The sequence below is a fragment of the Lichenostomus cassidix genome, chromosome 2, assembly GCF_008360975.1.
Source record: "Lichenostomus cassidix isolate B80296 chromosome 2, HeHo_3.0, whole genome shotgun sequence".
In the NCBI taxonomy this organism is placed as follows: Eukaryota; Metazoa; Chordata; class Aves; order Passeriformes; family Meliphagidae; genus Lichenostomus; species Lichenostomus cassidix.
This window is the reverse complement of record NC_139482.1, coordinates 33699233-33724934: the sequence shown is the minus strand read 5'-3', so window position 1 is coordinate 33724934 and position 25702 is coordinate 33699233. Positions and strand designations below refer to the sequence as shown.

Genomic DNA, 25702 nt, shown 5'->3' with positions numbered 1-25702 from the left:
AAAACTGCTTAAGTTACGAAAATTAATCTACTTGAAATACACCTGGCAGAAAAACCTAACAATTAGTTCCTCTGTTCCGAAAACAGAGCGCCACAGACTAAATTCACCAAAGTGCACTGCTTCAGCATCACTCCAAAACAATCACCTCTCACTATAAAAGAGCAGTCATTTCAGCAATGACATCAAGACGGAGAGAAAGCACTGCTTAGCTGAATGCCTCCAGTATTGTATCTCAGATACAGTGTCAGAAAGTGGAAAATAAAAGCAGTGGTGTGAAAACAAAGCAAGGTTCTAACTTAATGGAAGATTCTTAATGGTTCTAGACATGGTCGAGAAGGAAAAACAAAAGTTCCTTAGCTTTCCTGCATTAACCTTTTCTCAGAATCTGTACTGCTCGGTGCTTTTCACAGCATTTTTATATGTTTTTCTTCCCCTCTCAGTAAAAGTAACAAAGTTCAATTTTAAGGCATTTTTTTAAAAATTAGAAAGCTTATCTAAAGAGGAGGGTTTTGTTTGGGTTGGCTTTTTCCCTACTTCTTCTTCAAAAATTTTCCTGCCCCCATTTAGCAGTCTGAGGGCATCTTTAACCATTCTCACTGTAACACAAACTGCATGTTTAGCTTCATTACCATAAACAATGGCCTGCATTGATAGCAGGAACATTGAGGTATGCATGCAGTTGGAGGGATTAACACTAATCAGCTGGACTGCAAAAGCTTTTAATCGTGCTTTCCATTCACCACCCGATTCAGGATACATAATGCTACAAACTACAGTAACACAAGATGCTTCATGAGCAGAACAAGAACGTCCCTTCCTCAGATTCAGCAATATCTGCCAAAAATAGAACATGAGCAACTGAGAAGTTTCAAGTGTCTGATTCAAATGTACAATCACAATTTTGTCAAAACATTTGATATTAAGAAGATTAGGGCCAGAAGATTAGGAAGATCAGGTATCCGACATTTCTAAAAAGATGACCTATCCCTGTTCTTGCAATTGCTGCTGAAAGTAATTTTATACCAACCAACCAACCAAATTCACACCTTGAAAGAGGTAACTGCCAAGTGTGTGACATAATATATTACTTTCATTGAAGATACACATGGAATGGAAACCAAAACCAAAAAGAAAGAGGCCGTTGCAAACGTCAAGTAGTTCAAAGATTAAAAGCTAGGTATCTCCTACAGCCTTTAAAATTTCACCAGTCAAAAAATAAGTAGTGAAGACTTTGTGCTTTCTGAAACAAAATGCACTTTGAAGTAAACAGGTATTCATCATCCGAAACAAGGAAAAGGTTTTTTTTAGTTTTATACAACCATAAATACATATATCAGAGATGTATAATACATACCTATTTATACATAATACAGGGGTTTTTTTAATTATAAGCCCTCAATATTTTAAGCTTACTACTGCTCAGTTTAGAGTAACACATGAAGTACATATGGGCAGCCATGACACTATTTCAATGTATCAAATGTTAAATAAAAAAGTTTTGTATACTGACCGACATTACAGTTGGTCAAGATTACAAGATAAAACACCAAACTTGTGAAGATTAATAGATATAAAAAACCCCCAAGAAACTACAAGAGTAAAGAGCAAAACACAGTTTTCTAGAGACAACAGGGTATGCAATAAATCCTATCAGCTATGTAGTTATGGAGTCCAGAAGAGAGTAGGAAATGTTGCAGCACAGTAAAACCCAGAAAACTCTCACACATCTCAAAACAGAGGATTATATTCAAGACATCTCTCAGATTCACTCTGAACTATAGATGGCATGCATCAGCAATTTCTACAGTTCTAAAATAATAACCTTATTTTCAAGTGCAACAAATTTGTTCATTTTCCGTAATTCAGTAAATTAGCCAAATCCCATTGACATGGAATAGTGTGTTTGAGTTTCCTTAGCCAGAAAAAGCACAAAAGGAGTAAATAAAACATTAATAACAAAATCAATTGATTTTAATTTTTTTCAAGAAATTTATTTTTAAAATTGCATAGTTTAGCCGGAGAATATACTACCAAAAAAAAAGAATATATATATATATTTATATGTATATATCCATTTCTGCATACTGGTGTCAGCTGTCACAGCTCAGTACTAGCCCTAGCGGAACCAGTAAAGGTAGGCTGGTTTCCAACCCCAAAGCAGAACTGTTCACAAATCTAACTTGTGCAGACCAGCACAATCATCTGGGATTACTGTTGCCTAGCAGGAAAATCCCCGGAGCTTAGGTGATGCTCAGATCTACTTACAGTTCAAGGATAGTTATGGGGATGCTGGGTGCCTGCTTGCTTAACTCCCAGCTACCGGCTAGGAAACGGGAAGGGAGGAGGAGGAAGAGCTACGCACAGGCTTCATTACTGACATGACGAGCGCTTCCCACGGGAAGGCTGAACGACGCGTTTGGCTTCGCCCAGCGAAAAGGACGGCGGAAAGGAGGAAAAGCTCGTCGGGCAGGAAAAACAAAAGCAAGACGAGCCGCACGGCCCCAGTCAGCTCCTCCTGGAGTCCTCCAGCCGCGGTCCCGGGCCCCCGACACCCCCGGCCCGGAGCTGCGCCGCCTCCCGCCCCTTCCCCGGCGCCGCTCCGCCACCTGCCCGATGCGGTCACCTTGGCTCCGGCCTTCGCCTTCCTCCGCGGGCAGGGGAGTCCCGCCGCTCCCCGCCGTCCGGCCCTGCCGCTCCCCTGCCCACCACGGCCGGCCCGAACAGCCGGCGGGGCCGGTGGCGCAGAACCGCGGCCTCACGGCCTGGCCGCCCCGGGCCGCCCCAGAGCCGCCGGGAGCCGGCGGGAAGGAGCGTGTCAGCCTGCCCGGCCCCCAGCCCAGCCCCGCACAGCGCTTACCTAGGCAGAGGCGGAGGGCGCCGGGGACATCAACATGGGGCCTCCGCCACCAGCGCCGCGCAGCTCCACCCGTCCGCCCGCGTCACTTCCAGCCTGGCCCTGCCTGAGAGGGGCGGGCCCCGGCACGGATCCGGTCGCAGAGCGGAGACCAGCCCAGCGCTCTCCCCTCCCACAGGCTCACGCCCTCGGTAGAACTCCGTGGGCTCCGGTAGGACGGTGTTACCCCGTGTGCCCTAACGTGCTGCTGTTACCTCCGTGCAGCGCTCCCACGGTGCCTTCCCGTCCCGTCCGTGATTACAACACCACCTCTGTCACACTCAGCCAGAATTAATCATCTCCCGTCCGACGTCAAGACACTGGCGTGCTGTCACCCTGTAGGTCGCCACCGTTAATCTGCCAGCTTCTGCAGGTCTTCCCAGGGCAACGGCGGGGTGAGATAAGAGCGAACCTAAACCCTTGCACAGGGCTCTGCCCGCGTTCCTTGGCGGATCTCCATGAAAGGGCGTTACATCTCAGGTAACACCGACTCAGAGAACCACGGAAGCACAGAATCATTTGGGCTGGAAAAGACCTTTGAACTCATTGACTCCAATCTTTGCCCAATCACCACCTTGTCAAGTAGACCGTGGCACTAAATGCCACGTACATTCGTTTCTTGAACACCTCCAGGAAATGGTGACTACACCACTTTTAATCACTTCAGTTGCCACAAGTTTATACAGGATTAATACGTCTGATAGTTTTAAAACTATCTAGATTTAAATGGTTTGGGCATTAAGGCTTTTCCAACTATGCTCGCAGCTATTTCGCAGATTCCACTAAATTTTCATCCAAAAGCAGCTCATAGACCACTTAGTCATATAATATACATTAATTATATTAATAACAACACTATGTCTCTCCACATAATCCGCTTGTCACAGTGCTGAGTGAAAACAAGCAGTAGGTACCCATCAATGGAATGCAGGATTTGTCCCAGTGCACCCAGTGTTGGTTGCTGCCACAAACTGTTTTCAAGATCTTTACTTCTTTGCTGCTATTCTTTCTTACATGTTTTCATGTGTATTTTCAACAAGTGGATTATGTGTTGTTATTATATTATATGATATTATGATATTGCTAATTATTAGAATGATTGAGTTAGGTTTCTGATAAATTCACCAGCTTTTTCATGGTCAGTCCTAACAGAAATGAAACTTAAGCTGGAACATAGAAGCATGTCTTTTTAAGTAATTAAGGTTATCCATTGTACTTGTACTTCCTGTTTCTGAAAACAATCTTATGTTTTCAGGTTTATCACAGGTTACTAAGTAATCCTTTGATTTTTAGCCACAATGAATAATCTCTTATATTATCCATATATTCCCTATTTCCCTGTCAAGCAATAAATTCCCTGCAATTCATTTTAGAAGATAAAAGAAATTATGTATAGCAATATCTCCTGTAAGACCAGATGAACTTTTGTAATGGAAAATGAAACCAGCATCTTGTTCAGCAATAAATATTTGTAAGGAAGTAAGAAGAGCTATTTTTTCTTATCTCCGCCCTCCATTTCTTCTTGCTGCTCTTTGCTCTGCATGATGTGATAAAGAGCTGTCTAAGAGTCACAAGACACTGTTCTTATGTGGGCTGGAACTTAGGAAGAACTCGGGGTTTACAGTCACCAGCTGGGGAATGTCAGTGTTGGTGACACAAAGTAGTTCTGCTTTCATTTAAAGCCATTATAATGCAGGTTTATGGAAATATGATGGGAAATTTGAAATCAAGATTTTCTTTTGCAGCTAACATAGTTTTTACAAGTGAATGCCTGGAAAAACAAACAAATAAAAACCCCACCTCTCTTCCCTAATTTTTAAAAAAATACTTCTCCCCAGTTCTGAGTTTTTAAAGAAACTTGAGATATTTCCATGTTCACTTAATAAATGTTCATTCAGTCCATAAAGGTAGTTATGTTTACTTATAATTCAGTATTCATTTATTATTTCTATTACTTAGTGTATCTGGAAGAGATAAAACAAACTACATATGGTGGCTATCGCATGTACAGGGTAAATATTAGGACAAATAAATCAAGAATAATCTTGTCTTTTCTTGTACTTATATCCTCAATTTTCAGGAAAATGTATTTTTAAGCTTTTAAACTATCTTCATCACACATCTATAGTGATTATAATACATACATAAAACTTTTTCTTACTAAAATAAATGTATGGTTTAATGTGTTCTCATGTATGCATTTGCAAATGCATTTGCGTGGTAGGTGCCAATCTTATCACTCTAGAATTTATAGATATTTTACAGAAAGACAGTGCAAAGCTTTTTCTAATTTTGTTGTTGCCTCTTCGAGAAATTAAGTACTTGACCAAAATAGACAAGTGGTGCACTGTGATCACAGAATCAACAATCTTGTACAAAGATTTGAATCAAGAAAAATATGACTGGAAAAATGGTTCAGTGCCTTAATAAGTTTGAATTTTCTAGACAGATACTGTTTTCTGAAATTATTCCATGTGATTTAAATATTTTAGGAATCAAAAGCAGAAAAAAAAAACTAAAACCAAAACAACCAACTAAAAAAAAAAAAACCAAACAAAAACTAACAAAACCAAAACAAAACAAAAAACCACCAACACTATTTTTCTATCCTTGCTTACATTCTCTGCAAAATACTTAAACCAAAAAGTTGATATTACCATTTCCAACAACATCTTAACTCGTGAGGTGTGAGATTCTCTTAACACTAACACAGTAATTCAATTAGAAAAGCTTATTACAGGTATGGTGGCAATAATCTCCTTCTGGCCTGATTTTCAGCTTTCTAACTCCACTGATTTCAGTAACAGGAAACTGTTTTTTTCAAGCTGGTATTTTACCACAAATGGTACAGTTTTCATGTGTACAAGAATGTACTTTAAACATGTAGAATCAATGTTTAGCCAGTATTTATGCATATTTAAAAGAAAAAGGAATTGTGAATGTCAAGTATCTTTTTAATGAGATTATATATATACATATATATGTATGTGTATATAATCAACACCATGTTTGTTGGAAGGGATGTACAGAGCAGCTCAAAGGAGCATGTTCCTCAGGGCCTTGCCCAGCCACATTTCAAATGTCTCCACAGATGGAGATATTCCCCTGTCACCTAAAAAATCTCTTTCAGTGATGGAAAACCCTCATTGTAAAGAAGTTTCTTTATATCAAATTGGAATGCCCCATGTTCCAGTTTTGTCTCTTGCCTCTTGTTTTTTCACTGTGCACCTCTGAAGAGAGGTCTGTTCCATCTTTTCTAGACCTTCTGCTTAGCTGGTTGTAGATAGCAATAGGCCCTGAGCCCTTCTCTACTATAGGCTGAAAAAATCCCTGTTTTCTCTCTGTGTCTATATGCACAACTCCCAAGGAATACATGTCAAATACATTTCACCAGAGTATTTACTTTGAAATAAAAAGGTGGCAGAACCCTTTCTTTAGGGTCTTTGTTTCTGAAGTGCATAGATATGAGGACAAATATACAATGGCAAATTCCAATTGTGGTCATGATAGAAATACTACAGAAAGTAAAAAGTGTGTGTGAATGCAATAACTGGATTTGAACGTTACTGGATTCCAAAGAAATGTGAAATTTGGTCTAGGATACAAAATTTTCTCTGCTTTGTATTTATACTGAGGCTTTGCCAGGATGACACTGGTCCCTTCTCAGGCATGAGATGAATGAGGAATAAAAACTGTAAGCAGTTAACCGGAATTGCCAAAGGAAGTGGGGAGAAATTACAGACTCCCACAGAACAGTCTTGGGTGTTTGCAAAACATTATTTTCATAACTACACTATCATTCTAACCCTGTGAGCTCCTTCAGTAATTGAGAGCATTGAAATTAAAAATGGATCCCTGTCACATCTGTTTAACCTTGCATATATGTGAACTTTTATTGAGATCCAGAGCCTAACATTTTTTCTTTCACTTGTTTACTTTCTATATTATAGTCTGAACCAAACCCATGATGAGTTTTTAATCCATCCCTGAATTTTTCCTGTCTGAGGTTCATCTTTGCTTTGCGTGAGTGACAGAAAAATTATATCTTTCTAGGTTTTATTACCAGAGAGAGGTACTTGGTATTGTGGATATTCAATCTATTGGCATGACATGATGATATTGATGAAGTGTGGTAAGGAAACACTTCAGTTCTAACAATTTGATTTCATTTTGGTTTGACTCCTATTTCAACACTTCCAAGTTTTAAAAGTATGGGCCATGTGAGATGTAAAATATATATATTGATGTCACTAATCGGAAGCTCTTTCTGGTCATGTTGTAAAGCACACTTAATCAACATCTTTAAGATCATGTTACAGAAAGCTATTAACTATACTCTTAAAACATTTAAATAGTTATAAATAATGTTTTATGTTATGGCTGACAACACTGAATTGCCCAGCATTTAAGGGAACCTAATCACAGGGCATGCAGTCTTGGCCTTCCAGTAAGATGGTGTGGCAAAACTTTGGAACATATTAGAAATCCCATACTATTGCTAACATTTCCTATTAAGGAGAAAGTTTCTCTCTGTGTATTTTGGATTTCTTTTCCAACACTTAATTGCAGCTGATGAAGAAAAGCTATTCAAAAGCTGCCAGGATTTTTAAATCTGTAGAGTGAGATTGATGAAATTTGTGGGTTTTCCCAAAAGAGTATAGGTGAGAGCAGACATGTAAATTTTGTATGTGTGTGCATGTACGTGTGTGACAGAGGAGAGAGCAGGAGCTTACTCCTAAGGTGTGAGACTTGGCAGCACTGCACTGTACAATGGGCACAAGAAACCGCACGTCTGTAAATGACTGCATTTGAATTGCTGTTATTTCACTGTTGGGTTACTGTATTGTTAAAGTGAAAAGGAATGTTTTTAATAAATGCAAATAATGAATTAAATGCCTGCACATACTGAAGCTTTACCCTCTGGTGTGTAATTAATACATGTGCACAAGAGACCCAGGTCTGGGGGAGTGTTTCATTTCTTATTTATGGTGCTTGCAAGGGTTTTTTTTCCCTCCAGCTTACCTCTTACTGGCATACATAGAATGGCATGTAAATGACCACTGAGTAGGTGTCACTGAAATCTTAGCAGATATAGAACAGGTATATACCTTTGGTTGGTGTGCTTTAGTGGATTTACTGTTTCTCCCAGCCTTTTATCTTTGCTATCTGAAAGTAATAGGAAGCTCCCAAATGACCAACATTTTGTTTTCAGAGGCAGGAAAACTGCATGTGGCAGGAAACAAACAAGCAATGAGATTTAAAAGTTCTTGTACCTCCGGGCACAGCACTTAACCCTGAGGGACTGAAAGTAGGAAAGCACTTTCCACAGCAGCCTACAGCATGCTTCTTGTATCCCCTTCTGGGTCCCCCTCCAGCACTGGCTGCCACCACTGACAGAGCACAGAAGTGTCTGTATACTGTATCTGCAAGAAGCTTGGCAGCTTTCCTATTTTCTCATAATCGTATATGTTTTTCTGAAAGGATCTAAAGATGTCTTGAGTCCTCATACTAATGCTGTCTCTGGCTCCTTTAGGCTGGCTCGGGCAGTTGTTGTGTCTCCACCATTATCCTGGTTTTTCTTTCTCCTTTGGCTCCCTGAGCAGGGACCAGGGAGGGGGGGCTTGGTGCAGCTTCACAATTCCCTGCAGAGACTGGTACCACCTGAGTGGTGCAGAAGTGCTTTGTCAGCCTTGACTTGGCACCAAGAAAAAGGGCTGTCAGATCATGCAGTGCACTTGTGAGAGGCTGTGCCTGGCCTGGGTCTCGACACAGACATCGACTCAGACATCGACTCATGCTGCTTCCCCCAAACCCCCGCATTCAGCTTGGAGAGGGGTCTAAAACTCTTGTGTTGCTATTGCTACAGAAAACTCCTCAGTCAAGTGATATTGAGTCTCACCTTCTCCTACTGCTTCAGTTCTGAAACTCTTACGAGTACTTAAATTCTGTGAAAAAGATAATGACCGTGTTGCTATATGCATTACATACAAATCAATTACTAGGAAACACAGTGCTAAAATGAAAACTCGTCTTTAATTCACCCCCCGATGACTTATTATTCTATTGTGTCTATTAACATTGTACAGAGAACAATATGTTGGATTTGCTTGCAAATTTACATACAGAAAGTAATGTAGTCTTTTTGGTGTTATTTGATCAGCACCATTTAGAAATGCAAATATATTCTAATCATTGAACTTTCATACCTTTTCTTATTTCACAAATTAATTTCCTTGTATAAGGAACATTTTTAAAAGGCAGAATACTGTAGAGCTTCCATTTCTAGAACTTTCTACAAAAAAACCCCATTATTTAATAAATGGCTCTCCTTTTTGCTAATAAATATTTTACATTATATTGTAGCCAAGTTAGCATACTTTGTTGTCCAAAGTGTGGTTGCATGTTATTGTGTTTTGTAACTGGAAACTTTCAATCAAAATAAAATTTACATTATTAATATGGGTAACAACTCATACTCTTTTGAAACCACAGTAATGTTACAGCCATGACATATGGCTTTAGTTCACTACATGGCAGAGGATCTATTAAGCCTGTAATATGTGTTTTGTACACAAACACCATGGTAAAAATCTGTTTTTACAGTGTTTATTTCCATTATCTTTGCTAGGATATGTCAGTGAGCAGCATTTGGCCTGCATGCCTGCACATTTTGAATATACCATGTCTGTGCTGAAGGAGACTTTTTAAGGCTGTATGAAACTGCCTGCTTAGATGCTACCACTGAGGCCTGACTGAATTTGTCAACAGTATCTGTTACTTATATGGCATGTAAGTAGTGCAGCTTTTCCATAAAATCGGGCGACATGTATGAGTCTGAAAAAGACTAAGTTGTCTTACCAGTTTGTGTGACCTTTACCCATCATAATCCACACATTGATATCTTTATTTTAGCATTCCCGGAATCCAGGCATTTTTCTGTCTGATAGAAGAGATGCCAAAAGCAAATTCATTATGTAGTTCTCTCTCCTTCCCAGACCTTTGTTGACTTGTGGTCACCATTCTACTGCAATTAGTCAACTGCCAAGGGAGAGTTCATTGAATATTCTTCCTAGTTGTTTTCTAAATTAAAATACAGTTAGTCTTAGTTTGTGCCACATTAATCACAGGGTTGCTGGCCAAATCAGCTCATTTGTCAGTGGGAATTTGCACAAGCTTTCAAGTGGGATGGATTTACCCCCACAAAAGAGAAAAAAATCTTACTAATTGCACCCATTGCATGTCTAACATCACTCTGATTTTCCATTTACATATTGCTTTTTGATCATTTCACACTCAATATTTCACTTAGAAATCATTTATATCACAACTGTACTAGGCCTTCAGTATTATTAGGTAGCATGGAATATATTCAGTGATGGTATGAAAGTTATTTCCAATAGGGCTTATGAAGAACAGCTGAGCAAGTACGACCTCCTGACCTCAAAGTGTTTGTTTACTGGGAACTATACTCCAGTTCTCTACATTTAATCTGTCTTGGACCAGGCTGACATTCCCCTGCTAGATTTACTGTATCTCTAGAGACTATTAGAAACACAACATTGTCACTGTTTGTCTAATAAGATGATAATAGGATTATATTAGTCTGGTGATAATGATACATTTATTTTCATTTTTTGTAGTAACAAACCAAAGTTTTATGTCATGTTTAGTGAAGGTAATGTGTTACTAGGGAAAAAGAATATTCAAAAAGTGCTTTTCTTTCAAAAAATCAGTCATGGAGCATATTTTTTATTCCATCTTACTTGCCAATCGAAGCATCAGGTTGTGTACATGAGTAGGCATGCTATGTCAGTTTTACAGAAATTATAATAATGATGAAGTCTGACTCAGAAAACTGAGTTTCCTAAATCAACAACTCTGGATTTTGGAAGCTTCTCATGATGTTTATCCTTGTGCTTCTTTTCCTAAAATTTTTCAGGTATCAAAAGGCCAGCACAAGAGATCCAATTTGCACTTCAATTATACTTAGGTATAATCAAAGTGTCCAGAATAAATTAATTTCTTATTAGTGCTGGTAGCTTTCAAGACAACAAAAATCACATTACTCTTTAACAGCAGTAGGGAAATGCATCAATAGATATGAGAGATTTAAAATAAAATTAATAATAAACAAGCTACTCCATACATATGCATTGTCAATGCTGAAATTATAGTGCTAGACTTAAACCAAAGGTGCAATTTGTATTAGAACTCTTAAACATTACATGGATTATATTAATTAAAAATTTCAGTGGGGCAGAAGTGTAGAAAATAAATTAGTTCTTTTATGTTGATTTATATTACTTTAGAAACAATGTCACTTTGTCAAAAGTTAATTGTTCCCTTGATCTGCAGTAGGTTGTGCTCCTGGGTACCAGTTCTTCTAGCAAGCCAGTGGTGAGGAATGCACCTTGCTCCTTCAGGGACCTTATGTTGCTCCCTCTAAAATCAGGAACAAACTCTTAAGAATGTTGATAGGAGCAGGATTACCTCCCATTGGATGAAGTCAAGACTTTGCTTAGGAGCATGCCACTTAAAATATTTCTGAAGCAACATGATTTACACTTTGGTGTAGGAAAACCCAAGGACTGAGATAGTGTCAGGTTTCCTGTTTCTGTATTATAAGGAGGTTAGTTCAGGATTTTATCATACTAATGTGAGGTTGATGCTTTTAGTCTGATACACATATGTTCCTTGGAAAAACCCTATTTTATCTGTGTTTTATATGCATGCATCTTTTTCTGTGAAACAATTACCTAATCCTTACTCAGCCTCCTTAGATTTGAGCTCAACATATCATGTAGCTTTTCCATATTGGTTTTCCCAGTTGCCCTACTATGTTCACTTTCTTTTGCTACATCAGTGCCCAATAATTGAAAAAGGGCACTGAGTGAGTTTTGCGCAATTCCCACACAAGTCATAGTGCATTGCAGGTAGAAGTAAAAATAAAACCATCATGATTGATACCAAATATTTATCATATGTAGCAATACTGCCTTTGGAATTTGTTTCCTTCTTCAGCTGCTTTTACAGAAGCTACTCATCTAAATCTGAACCAAAGTCATCATCCTCTTTGCATTTCTATGTCATGTGAAAGAAGCTATTTAATAAACATTGCTAGATTCTAAATTAATTTAAAAAGTTAAATATTACCTTTCAGTTAAAACACAAAAATTAAATCAACCCAAAGTTGCTATGGGATGCTCTACTGGTAACTTGCACTTTAAATTATTTGTGTCAGTTGTCCAGTTCTTCTGTCAGTTTTTTGTGTCTGTTCATGATACAATATATATGCAGTCACCCACATGAAACATCCTACTTATTTGTAAAAGACAGTAATGGCTGAAGTTGCTCATAACCAGAACTGCAACACATTCCGTTTAGCAAAATGATTAAAAATGCTTTTTCTTTGAATGAAATCTTTTCAGGCACTTTAAAAAATCCATACCATGTTCCATGAAATTCAGCTAGATAAAGAATCTCTATTACATTCTCCTTGTGTGGGAATTTGAAACAGACAACTGAATTCTTCTAGGAAATAGGTACTTAAATCTTTTCAGCTCTCCAGGAAACCCAGTCAGCATAGTCTAGCCTAACCATCCTAGTGGGATTTATCAGAGCTAAAAAGAGGGCAAAAACTCTAGTGCTTAAGTAACTTTGGCATCAATTAGTACAAACAAGAATGCACAGGTAACCTGTGGGAACCTGCCCATTCTACTACTTGCCTGATGTCCCAGTGAGATGCAACTACTTTCCAAACTACACTACAAATGCTTCTGACAAAACAGACACTACATCTTCATACCAAAACAAAGTTTCTATGTTCCCCCAGGGCACTGCATTCCCACAGAAGCCTGGAATTCACATCCCCTTAGGTATATTCAGTATTCCAAACATCATGCATATTTAGCTCAAGGTTGATCGCTAAATTGCATACTGCTGCAGGATATATCATATGATTCAGCAAGAAATAAAGCAGGTCCAGTTACACAAAGGCATTTTTCTGTAGGCAAAAATAACCACTGCATTGCTGCTTATGCATTCCAATTTGTTATCTAGCGAAATGTGCACAGCTAAGAAATGAATGCTGCCCTGAGAATCTCAACTCAAATATTTACAAATGTGAAGAATGTTATATTATGTTGGACCCAAGGTCACTCTAGCCTAGTAGTCTGTCTCCAGATATGACCAGTGAGAGAGGAAATACTTTGGGATATTTCTCTGGAATGCTTTCCCAGCTCCAACTAGTTGCAGCTCAGACCTTCCTGAGCAGCTACACTTTGCTTTTATTGCATTTTCAAATATTATGACAGCTCTCTGATGCAGAGAAATAAAAGCAACAAATACAAGGTGAAAGGTTAGGAAGAATGGAACAGGGTGGGTTTGGCTGTTGGTTAAGAAGAGTTCTATCTGCATGCCTGAGAGGGCCATAAACTGTAATGCAAGGATGGGGATAAACAGTGAGGATTTTTTTTAAATCCTGCTCATTTCACAGGTCCAGTGTAGGAAGCTGTAAAAAGCCTGAACTGACTGGATTGAGTGGGAGGATCTCCAGGTATACCTAGGTTTGGGTAGCAACAATGGCTTATAGGGGTTTGTCAGCTAAAAAATCAGTTCTTACAATTATATCTTTACTGGTTTTATAAAGCACCATAAGATCTACCAATGAAAATAGACATGTACCAGTTATATATTTATTACTTGTCATTCTCATATACAAGTTTTATACTGTTGTTTTTGATGTGTTGCACAAACCAAACTCTACCTATGCTAGAGCAACAAGTAGGCTAGGAAGTTTTCCTTCAGAAAATAGTTCCTTCCAGCCATAATCAGTACGATATAATCATAAGGTTGGCATTACTGCTTTTAAGATACAGTATGCCATTGACAGAACAAAACTTTAAAGCCTATTAAATGTTGGCAATCTTTCTACCGCTGGCAAAGGCATACTTGTAAACAGTTCACCTTTGTGGCATGCTTACAGTGTAATCACTGATTGCTGGAAAACTCTTCTGGTACTTAAAGATAAAAATATCTAGTGAATTTATTTTTATAGACAATGTTAAACTTTATTCACAGTACTTAAAAGCATTTTAGTTTAAAAAGTAGAGGTTGTATGCACTCAAATGAGGTATGTATCTCCATTCTTAACATAAGGAAAATAACAAATAATTTGTAGAACCAAGCTATACAAATAACAGTTTATTTGCATTTTACCTAGTTAACAATTTCAGAAGTTAACTAGTCATACAAGTCTTTATGTATCACATACAAATCTTTATGAAACACGCTACAAAGTGTGAGTAAGGAGATCATGCTGTTTTGTTTGAAAAATAACCAACATTTTTGTTCTGGGATTTAATGTAAGTAAAAGCTTTCGTGGCTATTTACTTAAATATGTTTTGAAGTTAACAAAGCTTTTTTCCTTCATGTCATGTGGGAAAAATGTGATTAGGTAGGCAAAGAAATAAGTACACAAACCAAAATTAACTAGCAAGGCTTAGTTAGATAAACTTCTATGAAGACAACATTATTTTTAACAGAAGGAACTAACTGCCTACTAAAAGTTCAAACATCTCTAAAGGGCATTTTGGAAAATGAAAAACACAAAACCACTGTTAATTTAATTTTCTCCCTTCTGAAAATGCTGTGCAGTATGGTAGCCCTGCACCAGCTAGTCCCTCAAATGCTTCCTTCTCATAATGGCTACCTCAGGGGTACTAAACTACTAATATCAGTTTTATCTGTGTTCATAATGTGAGCAGAGATTCCATTTAATCTAATCTCAAGAAATTTTACCTGTCTGCAAAAGCACATTCTGTGCAAAACCAATGTAAAAGCTATAGTAAGATAACAGTGGTTGTGTCTGTAACAAGAGTCTACACACAAGTGTGTTGGCAAAGTAATATAAGGCTAAATCCACTACATTTTTATGAATAGGACTATTCTTCTTCCACTTTCTCATGCTTTTTTTGGAAGCCATTATAGTGAATTTTTTTATGTTGGTACAAAGTTTATTCTCTTCATATACCTTCTAAACAAAGAATGCATTATTTATACCTACACAAACAAAACCACCTAAAACATGAGAAAGGTGTAGAAAAAGATGCAATTATAGAGGTAAAGCTGCATCTTGTACTAAGAGTTAAAAACTGGAATTCAAGGACCACACAGAGTACAGCATTAGACACTTCACACATTCCTCTATGCTCAGCCTCCCTCTCAAAAAAAAAAAAAAGAAATCAGTTTTCTAACTCAGTTCAGACTTGATAGGGGTCTAGATCAAATTGATAAAGGGTCAATGACTCTGAAAATGTAAGGTGATGAAGAAGCAAGCTGGAATGCAAAAAATCCCCATGTTTTCAAAGTTCTATGTGATTACATGTAAAAATCAGGTTTCAATGTCTTCCAAAGACCTTATTTGGACCATTCCTCAGTACAAATTTCTGCCAGCGCAGCTGCTCAGTGAGGAGTCACACCTCTTCTCATCACAAAAAAAAAATCAGGCTCACCATGATCGTCAGCCTCTTCACCACTGAGGAAAAAGGTAAACGTAGCTCAGTAACTTTATTCATTTAGCACTCTTTGAATGGCACAGTGAAAGAGATGAGTGAGCCTACAAAAATATTGGTATATTTCAGTCTCCGGAACTTCCAATGTTTTGCAAAATGCAAAGTTTCTGGGTTTGTGTCTCTTTCCACTGCTTTAAGTACAGAGATTTTTCTTTTCTTCTCAAGTCTTACTCTGTCTCAGTGTTCAGCTGAGAGGCAATGAGAGGAAGAAGCAACTGGGTGAATGTATAAGATCAGCCTGCTGAGGAGTAGCACTCTCACTTCACAGTAAAGCTACCATATGATCACAGCCACCTTTGCTGCCCACAAAATTCCTTTTATGTTGAGTTGGGTTAATTTAACTGTATTACCTATTATGTTATAAGGCTAAATAGAAAAATATATGTTATGGTACTGACAGGAGAGCCAAGCTCATATATCGAGCCTATTCTTTCTGTGCTAACATATAACTGAGTGAAGACATGTCGTGGTGAGACCCGAGATCTGTGCCTCATGACTACATTCTCCCAGAAGTCTGTAAATGATACTACATGACAGCTACAAATAATCTCTGACGTAACAAGAGTAACCTAATGACTGAGGGAGTACCCAGCATCCTGGCACAACAAAGTAAGGCAAGTTTTTCTGTCAGGAAAATAAATTAACTATTTTGCTCCCAGGAGATGAACATGGCAATTTCAGGACTGGAGCTAAAGCCTTGCTCTGAGAAGGCAGCACTTGCCTGCCTCCAGCCTGCCCTCCCTTGGAGCCTGATGTGCTCACTCACACACCCACCTGAAGCTCTCCCAGAGCTGCCAGCAAGGTCTCCAGATGCTGCACTGCAGGTGAGCAGCCCAGCTCTTGCTACCTTGCTCAAATACAAATCTTGCTGATGTTGATAAACCCTGTGTTAGGCCTTTGAGAAGTGCGCTCTGGGCACAACTGTATTGGGTTTGCGTGGCAAAGTTTTGGCAGTGGGTGGGCTACAGGGCTGGCTTCTGTGAATAGATTCCCCTGTAGCCCACAGTGACCCTGGCAGGACAGGAATAGATTCCCCTGCAGCCCATGGAGGTCCACAGTGGAGCAGAGATCCACCTGCAGCTGATGGAGGACCCCACACTGGAGAAGGTAGGTGTGCCCAAAGGAGTCTGTGAGCCCGTGGGAAGCCTGTGTTGGAGCAGGTTTGCTGGCAGGACCTCTGACCCTGCAGGGGACCCACGCTGGACAGTCTGTTCCTGAAGGACTGCTCTCTGTGGATGGGATCCTACACTGGAGCAGTTTGTGAAGATTCGCAGCCCGTGGGAAGGACTCATTCTGGAGAAGTCTATGGAGGAATGTCTCCCATGGGAGGAACCCTATGCTGGAGCAGGGGAAGAGTGTGAGTTCTCCCGCGAAGGAGGAAGAAGCGGCAGAGACAATGTGTGATGAACTGATGACAGACCCCATTCCCCAAACCCATGTGCCGCTCAGGGAGGAGGAGATAGAAGGATCAGGAGTGAAGCTGAGCCCGGAAAGAAAGGAGGGGTGGGGAAGAAGTGTTTTAAGACACAGTTTTTATTTCTCTTCATCCTACTTTAATGTAATTGGTAGCAAATTAATTTCCCCAAGTTCAGCCTGTTTTGCCCAAGACGGTAACTGGTGAGTGCTCTCTCCTTGTCCTTATCTCGACCCAGGAGCCCCTCGTTGTGTTTTGTCCCCATGTCCAGCCGAGGAGCGGCACTGACGGAGGGCTTTGGGGCGCGCCTGGCGCCCAGCCGTGGGGAAACCCCCACCGCGACGGCGCGACTCATGGAATCACAGAATGGTGTGGGTTGGAAGGGGACCTCGAAGATCATCTAATTCCAACCCTCAAGCGCCAACTCTTATTTGCCACCTGACTCGACAAAACACTTTTTCGCTTGCCCTAGGGGAGCCGTCTCGCACCACGAGCTGTCTCCGTCAAAACGCTGGCGCTCCTTTTCTCTCCCGCTTCAGCCAAGCCTCTTCCTCGCATAGCGAAGCAGGAAGACGAAACCGCATGGCACAGGCACAGGCGAGCAGAGCTGGCAAGAAACGCCTCGCCGGGGGGAGCCGCGGGCAGCGGGATACGATGTCCCACCGCCCCAATGGGGTGCTCCAGCGCCGGCCCGGCCCCCGCCCCGCCCCGCGCTCCAGCCCCGTCACGGCCCGCAGGGAGGACGCCGCGCGCTCCCATTGGCTGGGCCCCGCGGAGGGCCGCCCGTGGTTGGCTGCGGCGGCTGCCGCTCGCGGCGCGCGGGCGGTGGCGGCGGGCGGGGCGGGCGGCGGCGGGCCGGAGGTCACTCGGCGCGGAGCGCAGCATGGCCGCGGCGGTGGTGCGCGGGGGACGTGCGGGCTGGTGGCGCTGGCACCGGCGGGTGATGGGTAAGGACCTGCCGATTCCCTCGGCTCCGGTGGCCCCGCTCTGCCGGCCGGGCGGAGAAAGGCCGCGCCTCTCCCGGGGCGCGCAGCTGCCGCGCTGCCCTTGGCGGCCGCGGGCCCCTCCGAACCCTCCGCGGGCCCCTCCGAACCCCTCCCCGTGCGGCGCCCCCGGCGAGGGACCTCCCGGGCGGGCACGGCTGGCCCGGCGCTCTACCGCTGCCGCCTTATCTGGGGCTGCAGCGGAGCTTCGGGGCGGCTTGACTTAATAAATGTTTTCAATCATTTGCTTAAAATAGCGTGCCTGGAAATCATCAGAGCCCACAAATGCTTCCTGTGGCAGCAGTGACATGTATGCTGTACCTGTTACCTAGGTTTGGGCTGTTCAGCCCTCTCGGTCATTGCATCCGATTATTTTCCGTAAACTGAAGGTAGAGGCAGCGGCACTTCTTCCTCTTTCGGCTCTGCAGGCACTGGTGCTCACCTGTGGTTTGTTCATGGGCAGTGGAAGGAGCAAACCCTGCAGATGGCCTGCTGGTTTAAGTGAAGGAAGAATGTATTTGTAGAACTGGACCTAGACATTGTCCCTTTCCAGAGTCCTGAAAATCACACAGCTGTTCCTAAGTAATTTCATTGCTGAAGTAAATGATGAAAAATAAACCTTCAGTAGTCTTTATCAGTGTCATTTTGATTTCGGTCTGTTGGTCATGTATGTCACTCTGTGGTTAGGCTCCCAACACATAGGTGAAGGTTTTTAGCTAGCAAAATGGAAGAAATAGATTCTTTTAAATGGTATATGTTTCTAAAATATTGACACTTAGGAAAATGTTTCAGGAATTACTAAATTACTTCTAAGTAGATAACTTTAAAAGCTTTGTAATTCCCCTTTAAACCTCACTTAAACTGATGAATGAAAAGCATTTGACAATTTTGACGTTAGCTTTCAGTGCACTTTTTGCTCCACTGTATCTTTTCCACTAATACATTATTTTTTGTAGTGCAGCTCTGATGTGATAAGTAATAGCTCAGGGGCAGAAGGCATATTGGTCACATGCTAGTAAAGTTAAATACAGGGGCCCTGTTTGTGTATTTAGTACCTTTTGTGACACTACAATTGAAAGCAGCAGCTTTCAATGATTTTTGAACTTTCTGTGCATGGTAGCTGTCAGGTGTTTCCGTAAGAGCTTTGAAATCCACTGTCTTGTCAATATCCAAATGATCATATTTAACGTAGGGCAGATGGTGGGGATCTTGTTTCTTGGTGGTGAGCATAGGTATGAAAAGCAACCCAATACTGTCTCCTAAAGTTGAAAAATACAGTTTGTCTTTGCCTAAAGACTTGAGCAAGAAACTGTAACTAAGTCTAGGAAGAAATTTTGACTCTCCCAAGAAACTTCCACAGAGCAGATTTTCACCCACAGCATTTAAGCTCTTAGTCAGTAGTGACTGTGCTGAAAGTACTCTTGACTCTGGGAAATGTTTGTGGGATGAAGGTCTAAGCATTAAGCCTTCTTAACTGCTAAGCTCTATTGCTTAGTTATATGTTGAGGTTTCCCCATCTCTAATGAGTTTGCTAAGCTTGCCATTCTTCAGTTTTGATTAGTGTGACAGTTGGGTTTTGAATAGTGATTTCATCATCTGTCCTTGTGAATGAAATGCCATCCTAGTGAAGGAATTCTGTCAGCTCTGAGAGCTGTCCAACACCCCAGCTTCGTTAGCAAGCAGGCTGTCTTCTTTCTCTTAATGAATGCTCCTTCGTTACTTGGTCAGTTGCTCTTTGCGGCTGGTGCAGACCATGATGGTTTGTTTTTTCTGTATGCTTACACCACAGATTGTTAAATTGTCTAGGGGAAAAATAAAGAGCTGAGGGCAGATTTTGGAGGAGTATCTTGGTTATGTATGTTTATGTATTAGCCAGTTGGACAGAGACTATGTAGTCTTGTGATCTGCAGCTGGCAGACACTGACAAAGGTGCTTCGTGGAGAGGGTTTATATGACCTTACTTAAAAATATATTTTTGATAGATATGGAGAAGTATTCCTGGGAACTGCTAGGGGGGATAAAGAGTGGGTTAATGAATTATGTTGGCTGAGAAAAGAAGACTTTCATCAGCTGAGGGAGCTGTTCATCAAAGAAGACAGTACTATGCTGGAGAGCAAAAAGGTCCTTACAGTAGTTTTGTTTGAGTGGTAGGGACCCATTCAGTTAATAGTTAAATAGTACTTTTGCTGGTTAAATAGTACTTTTGCTGATTCAGGAGCTGTGTTTGAACTGTTGAATGACTCCATGCTCCGGTGCAGAGAAGCATTAATTACTAAGCAAGGATTACGACAGAAGACCTGCTGCTCACAAGTCCAGCACATTACTTAATTAAGGGTTCAAGTGTACACTTGATATTCTTTATATTATTTTCTCTGTAATGTATTAGCAAACATTTAACGACATATAGTTACAGATAAGAAAAATTATGTGAGAAGACGCTGACTGTTACTAGATGGTATGTCTGGTTTTGATCAGCAGACCTTTACAGAGGCAAGAAAAAGCAAATGGGATATTTTCAATGTAAAGCTGACCAAATTTAGAGTATTGTAATCTTCTTAAATTATTATTTTGGCAGAGTGTACTTCACAAAATCATTGCATAACCTTTAAAAGTCGGTGACCCTGGGGCAATTTAAATTCCATTGGCAAGGCTTCTAGGAGCAGAATGATTCTACCCATGTACAGCTGGCCTCACTAACTTCTACGTTTCTTCATCTAGTTCCCTCCCAGTATCTCGTTTCAGTAGAAGTTTTATGAGTTCCATAGAGAAGTCTGTACAAAACACAGAAGCTCTCTCTGATCCTGTCTTTCAAAGACGGAAGAAGAAAAGGGATGATGTCTTCTGTTGTGCTTGTACTAGAACTTCAGATGCTAAATCAGTGGGAAAATCATTCATTTAGTGGCTTATATTGAATTGTCATCATGTTTCCTTCTCCTTGTCAAATGATTTCATATGTATTTTCTCAAAAAGCCCCAAGCAAAACCAGCAACTTCAGTAGTTGAGCTTACCCTAGGCATCTTCCCATGATCCTGTTAAATCTCACTTATTGGAAAAGAGGTCAAGTTTCACTGATCCAGAGAGATCAAGAATATTAATATGAACTGCAACCGCTCCTATTAGGAAATTCTTACGAGACAGGACTGTGTGGGCTCTTACCCCTTTTGCCATTTGGTGAATACAGCTCAAAATAGATTTTATAAAGCCAAGAATTAAGTAATATAGTTGAAATTGTATTTTGAGAGTTACTTGTTTCTCAGTCCTGTTCTTGGCCAGTTAGACTCAGAGTACAAGCATACTGGACCTTTTCCAGTTCTGCTGTCTGTGGTTCTACCCAGCTATTAGTTCCTTTTTGTTTGAATACAAAGAGATGTCCTCAGTTCTGCGTATTGCAGTGCTTGTGCAGTCAAGTATTTGCAGTGAAATCAGGGCAACACTGGCGCTGGAATTCATTCTTGAACCTGTAAGCCTCGTTACTTTGGGAGATAGTGTGAAAAGAAAAGTAAATATCTAAGTAAAAGTAAATTGGTCTAAACTTGTCATCCTTCAGTTAAAAAGAAAACTGCTTTCAGTATTTCTATATAAAGCTTGAAAGGACACGTTTTGAATTATTGACAGGCTGGGTATTCTAAGGACAGGGTCGCAATCTGTGCATTTCTGAAGTTACTCTTCTAACAGTTGTATTTTGTTCGAGAATAGGCATTCAGAGATTCATGAACTCTTGCTGATTTTTTAAATTAAATTGTTTTTAAGGTAAAATTCTTGTGAAATTGCAGATTAGGTCAAGTTTTTTCTGTTGTAGGCTGACTTTTCAAAGCAAAAGATCTGTTTTATCTATATTATCTGTAAATCACCAAATTTGGTGAGAGTGTCATAATTGGTTCTGCTCATCAGCTGAGTTCCCATAGGCATGAGGATCTGCAGGCACATACTCCCTCAAGAGAATAATGAACAATCTTCTGGAAAAAGCCCGATTTCTTTGGAGTATGTGTAGCTGTAGCTGGTTTTGCTCACAATTAGCTTGATTTACAGATTAACCTATATTGCTGGTTCTGTTCCCAGTGAAAGAGAATTAGTTGCACATGGTATCAGTGATTATTTTAAAAGTAAATTCTGTTGCTCCTACATCTGATGTTCTGCCCTCCCTTAGAAGTTGAGTGTGGACTGGGCATTTTTCCAGCCATGTGATTGCAGCAGGTTACTGTGGATTTTATGGTTGAAGTAAAATGGGCTCAATACCACAGGGACAGTTTCAGCAGATGCTTATACAATTGATGGGGTTAGTTAGCATATGTGATGTGGGTTTGCAGAATATCAGTCCTTAGATGTTTGAATTATACAGTTATTTCAAAACTGAGATTGTGTTACGTATCAGATTCTAAAAAGTGCCTTGATATGCAAGCTGCACATCACTTTCTGTGAAATGACTGTGGAGGTTAATCTAATAGGAAAACATGAAAGTTATTGTCTTTTAAAACATCCTCTTTTTGACAAATCCCCACTGTCTTAAGTAATCATTAAAAATAGGCCATGCATTCAAATGTAGTTGGTTCAGATTTAATTGAAATAATTTCTTAGATGTGTGAACTAATTTAATCAATCCTCTAAACCAGTTTTCCTGTACCTGGAGATCTGAAGATTTTTCAAAGTTGTTAATCAAATTATTTAATTTTGAAGTGGCTTATGTAACACTGGGCTGTGAAAAGTTAAACCAAACTAAGAAGTCAGAAACTGACTAAGGAATTGGACTTCTTCTCTAACAAGTCCCAATTCCCACGGATTTGAATATGTTGCAGAAAGCACATAACAGAAAGTGGTCTCTGATTCATGAACTGAGACCAAAAAAAAATCAATAGAGACAGACAAAAGGAGAAATAATAGAATACAGTGACAGAATTCTAATAGTACTGGGTAGCAAGTTGTCTTGTATCACAACCTAACTGTTGCCATGCCTTTCTGGGAATATTGCAAAATAACAGTTTTTAAGGGAGGCCTTATAGTAGCAGAATGTGTTCATTTTGTGGATATTTACCTTGTGAAGAGCTGCCTTAGAGGCACAATAGAAATGCACGTTGGCAAGAGGCACATCTCTGCAGTCTAATTACCAGTTGAAGTCTTAATATTAAGATGTGATGACAGTCATGAAAAGTCATCAAAGTAAAGCAGTCTTATGTAACATTGTAGAGAGAAGGCAGGCAGATTGCAGAGAAGGAGTGACAGAAAGAAGCATGGGCAAAATGTCCTTCTCAACTCCCAAGATGAAGATCAAGGCAATATTATGCCTGTTGAGGCAGGTGACCAGGTTTCTGAAGCAGCTGAGATCTCAGATGTGATGGACGAATCAGTGACATTTAAGCAGATCATGGATGGGTCTTTTAGGCTGTTATGAGTGACAGGCATCACTGCTGGTGTCAGCACTGATAGCAGAAAAATGTATCGAGAAATTTTTCTGAAGGTGTTCAGTTTGAGGTGATGGTTAGATGTCTGTGAGGTGGTGTGAGCAAAGAAGGGATCCAGACAAAAGTGAGGAGTCTACAAGAATGAGCCTAGATATGGTAGTCAGAATTATTCTTCTGATAAGGTTACTTGGAATTCACAGAAACAAAGAAAACCGAGTTTTTCTTTGTTTTGTTTGTTTTCTTCCAAAACTGAGGTTTGGAAGCAAGGGCTCCAAAAACCTTAAATCTTTAAAACTAGATTAGGTTGCTCAGGGTGTTCTAAGGTTGTTACAAGTATGGAGGTACCGCAGCTTCTCTGCATTGCCTGTTACAGTGCAGAAGATTTTTTCCACATCAGGGATGCTTTTGTTATTTCCAACCAGAATTTCCCTTCCTGCAGCTTTTGTCCCATGTCCTGATGTTGTGCACATCTGTGAAGAGTTCGGCTTCATTTGCTCTGTAACTCTTCTTCCCTCCCACCATGTAGGTTGTAGAAGACTTCAGCCTTTGCTTCTCCAAACTCAGCAAAGACAGTTTTCTTGGCCTTTGCTCATAGGCCATATTCTCCTGCTCCTTGGTTGTATTACTTGATGTTTGCTGGGCTGACTGCAGTCTGATTACATCTCCTGTGTATTTTTCTGTGTAGAGGAGTCACTGGTTTATTTGACTTCCTGGTTCTTCTCTTGTTGATGTAGTGCAGAATGTCATTAACCTTTTGCTGCAAGGATGCACTACTGACATGCTCAACTTCCAGTTGATGGGAATCCTCAGGTTCTACAGAGCTGCCACCTGTCTAGCCAGTCAGCAGCCTGCAGTGACATCCCCTGCCCCAAGTATGGGAGGTGGTATTTGTCTTTGTTGAACTACTTGGGGCCCATTTCTCCATTCTTTCTGAATGGTAGCCCTGCTCTGCCGTTTTTCAGCCATTCTGCCCCCCATTTGGTGTCACACACGGTGTTGCTGAGGGTGCTTATGCTCAATCATCAGTCATTGATTAAAATTTTAAACAGCTCCGGTATTGACCCATGAGGAACATCACGTGTAACTAGACTGTTGCTAGTCTTTGAACTACTGATCACTGTTATTTAAGCCCAACACTCCAGACAGTATTTCTTCCTTCAGGCAGTTTTGCAGTCCACTCCAGTCCATACTTTCCTCAATTGGCTACTGGGATATGAGAGGAGGCTGTTCTGAAAGCTTTACTGAAGTCAAGGTAAATAAGATCAACTGGTATTAAGGGCTAGAGAAAGAAAGATGCTTAAAACCAGGGCTTGAAGCTCCTCAGGAAGTGGAAGCTTTGGGCTAACTAGAGGAGCAATTTTAGATTAGTCCAAGTGAGGGACTGGGGAAGACTGACTCATAGAAACAACGAGAAGAAGACTCCAAGATGATTGTTGTGGCTGATGATGCTGGTTTAGGCTCTTTGTTCATTTGTTCCCTAGTTTTGACATGTAACACTTCTTTAAAAAGCAATGGGCTCTTTTCCTGACTTATCTCAGTTTTCACTAAGCATTTTCCCAGCTCAGATTTATTTTAAATTGTGCTACTTCTCTAGCTATGTAATTGCTGCAGGCATCTGTGGAAACTGTCTCAGACCAAAGTTCTCTCAACAAACCTGATTTATTAAACGTGGCACTTCCAAAACAGTGCTGCAGATGAAAGAGCATGACCATTGCTGGCTAAGAAGGAGCTTAAAGTCAGAAAGACTTTAAAATGATTAATCAAGTGTTATTGGCCTAGAGAGGATTCTTTGCTAAGCATTGAGACCTCTTAGAGTCTCAATCCAGCTTAGGCACATTTTCTGTATGTGCACTTTAGAGCTACAGTATTTCTGTAGGTAGTTAGCCTTGTTTCTGTCTGCTTAGTTGACACATACTTTAGTGTTTATTCTGCATAACCTTTTCCTTTGTCGTAAAGGAGAAAGTATTTTATGTAATTGGCAAAGAAATCTAGTCACTGTCAAATTGTGCTGCCTTTGGATTAGGACTGTTTAGAGTGATGAGATAGTGATTGCAGTAGATGAATGCCTGCAATGCTGCTCCTCTCCAGCATTTGATGCTCGCTAACTACTGGGAAAAGGTAACTGACTGAAACTGCAGTGTTTTCCACAGGTTGTAGGGTAGGCTTTATAGTTCTGTCTTGGTAGTATGGTAAATAGAATACAGAGGTTATTCCTGCAAAGACTTCATAACGTTTTTTATAGTATATTTTGTTCATAGTTTTCAGTGTTTATACTGTGATGCCATGGGTCAAAGGATTTGCCATGACTTAGTATGGAGACTTTCATCTTTAGGTTAGTGGCTTGTATCTTATTGCAGGATCAGAAGAATCTGTGCGGATCTGCCTGAAATAAAGTGGCAGCCTCAGTCCATTTCTAGAGAACATGTGCTAATATCCCATGGCTG

The 25702-nt window shown here is 40.5% G+C and overlaps 3 protein-coding genes across 7 annotated transcripts in view; 2 read left to right on the top strand and 1 right to left on the bottom strand.

Moving 5' to 3' along the window:
- TAX1BP1 (Tax1 binding protein 1) overlaps positions 1 to 2985 on the bottom strand; it is a 55789-nt gene extending 52804 nt beyond the window's left edge. For 3 of the 4 annotated variants that reach the window (XM_085050983.1, XM_085050986.1, XM_085050985.1), the window contains exon 1: positions 2858 to 2985. The gene's annotated coding sequence lies outside the window, so the exon portion shown is untranslated. Of the gene's footprint in view, positions 1 to 2623; positions 2754 to 2857 lie in introns of those variants that run through there. The other variant, XM_085050984.1, reaches the window with a different exon arrangement.
- Positions 2986 to 5865: 2880 nt separating this feature from the next.
- Positions 5866 to 25702, top strand: part of HOXA5 (homeobox A5) — a 315710-nt gene continuing 295873 nt past the window's right edge. The window contains exon 1 of the mRNA XM_085050997.1: positions 5866 to 5880. The gene's annotated coding sequence lies outside the window, so the exon portion shown is untranslated. The remainder of the gene's footprint in view (positions 5881 to 25702) is intronic.
- Positions 17707 to 25702, top strand: part of HIBADH (3-hydroxyisobutyrate dehydrogenase) — an 83939-nt gene continuing 75943 nt past the window's right edge. Inside the window, exons 1-2 of one of the 2 annotated variants that reach the window (XM_085050982.1) lie at positions 17812 to 17826; positions 24420 to 24510. Coding sequence is in view for 1 of the 2 variants with exons in the window: in XM_085050981.1 (XP_084907107.1) it covers positions 17763 to 17826 (64 nt within the window). In the remaining variant the exon portion in view is untranslated. Of the gene's footprint in view, positions 17827 to 24419; positions 24511 to 25702 lie in introns of both variants that reach the window. The other variant, XM_085050981.1, reaches the window with a different exon arrangement.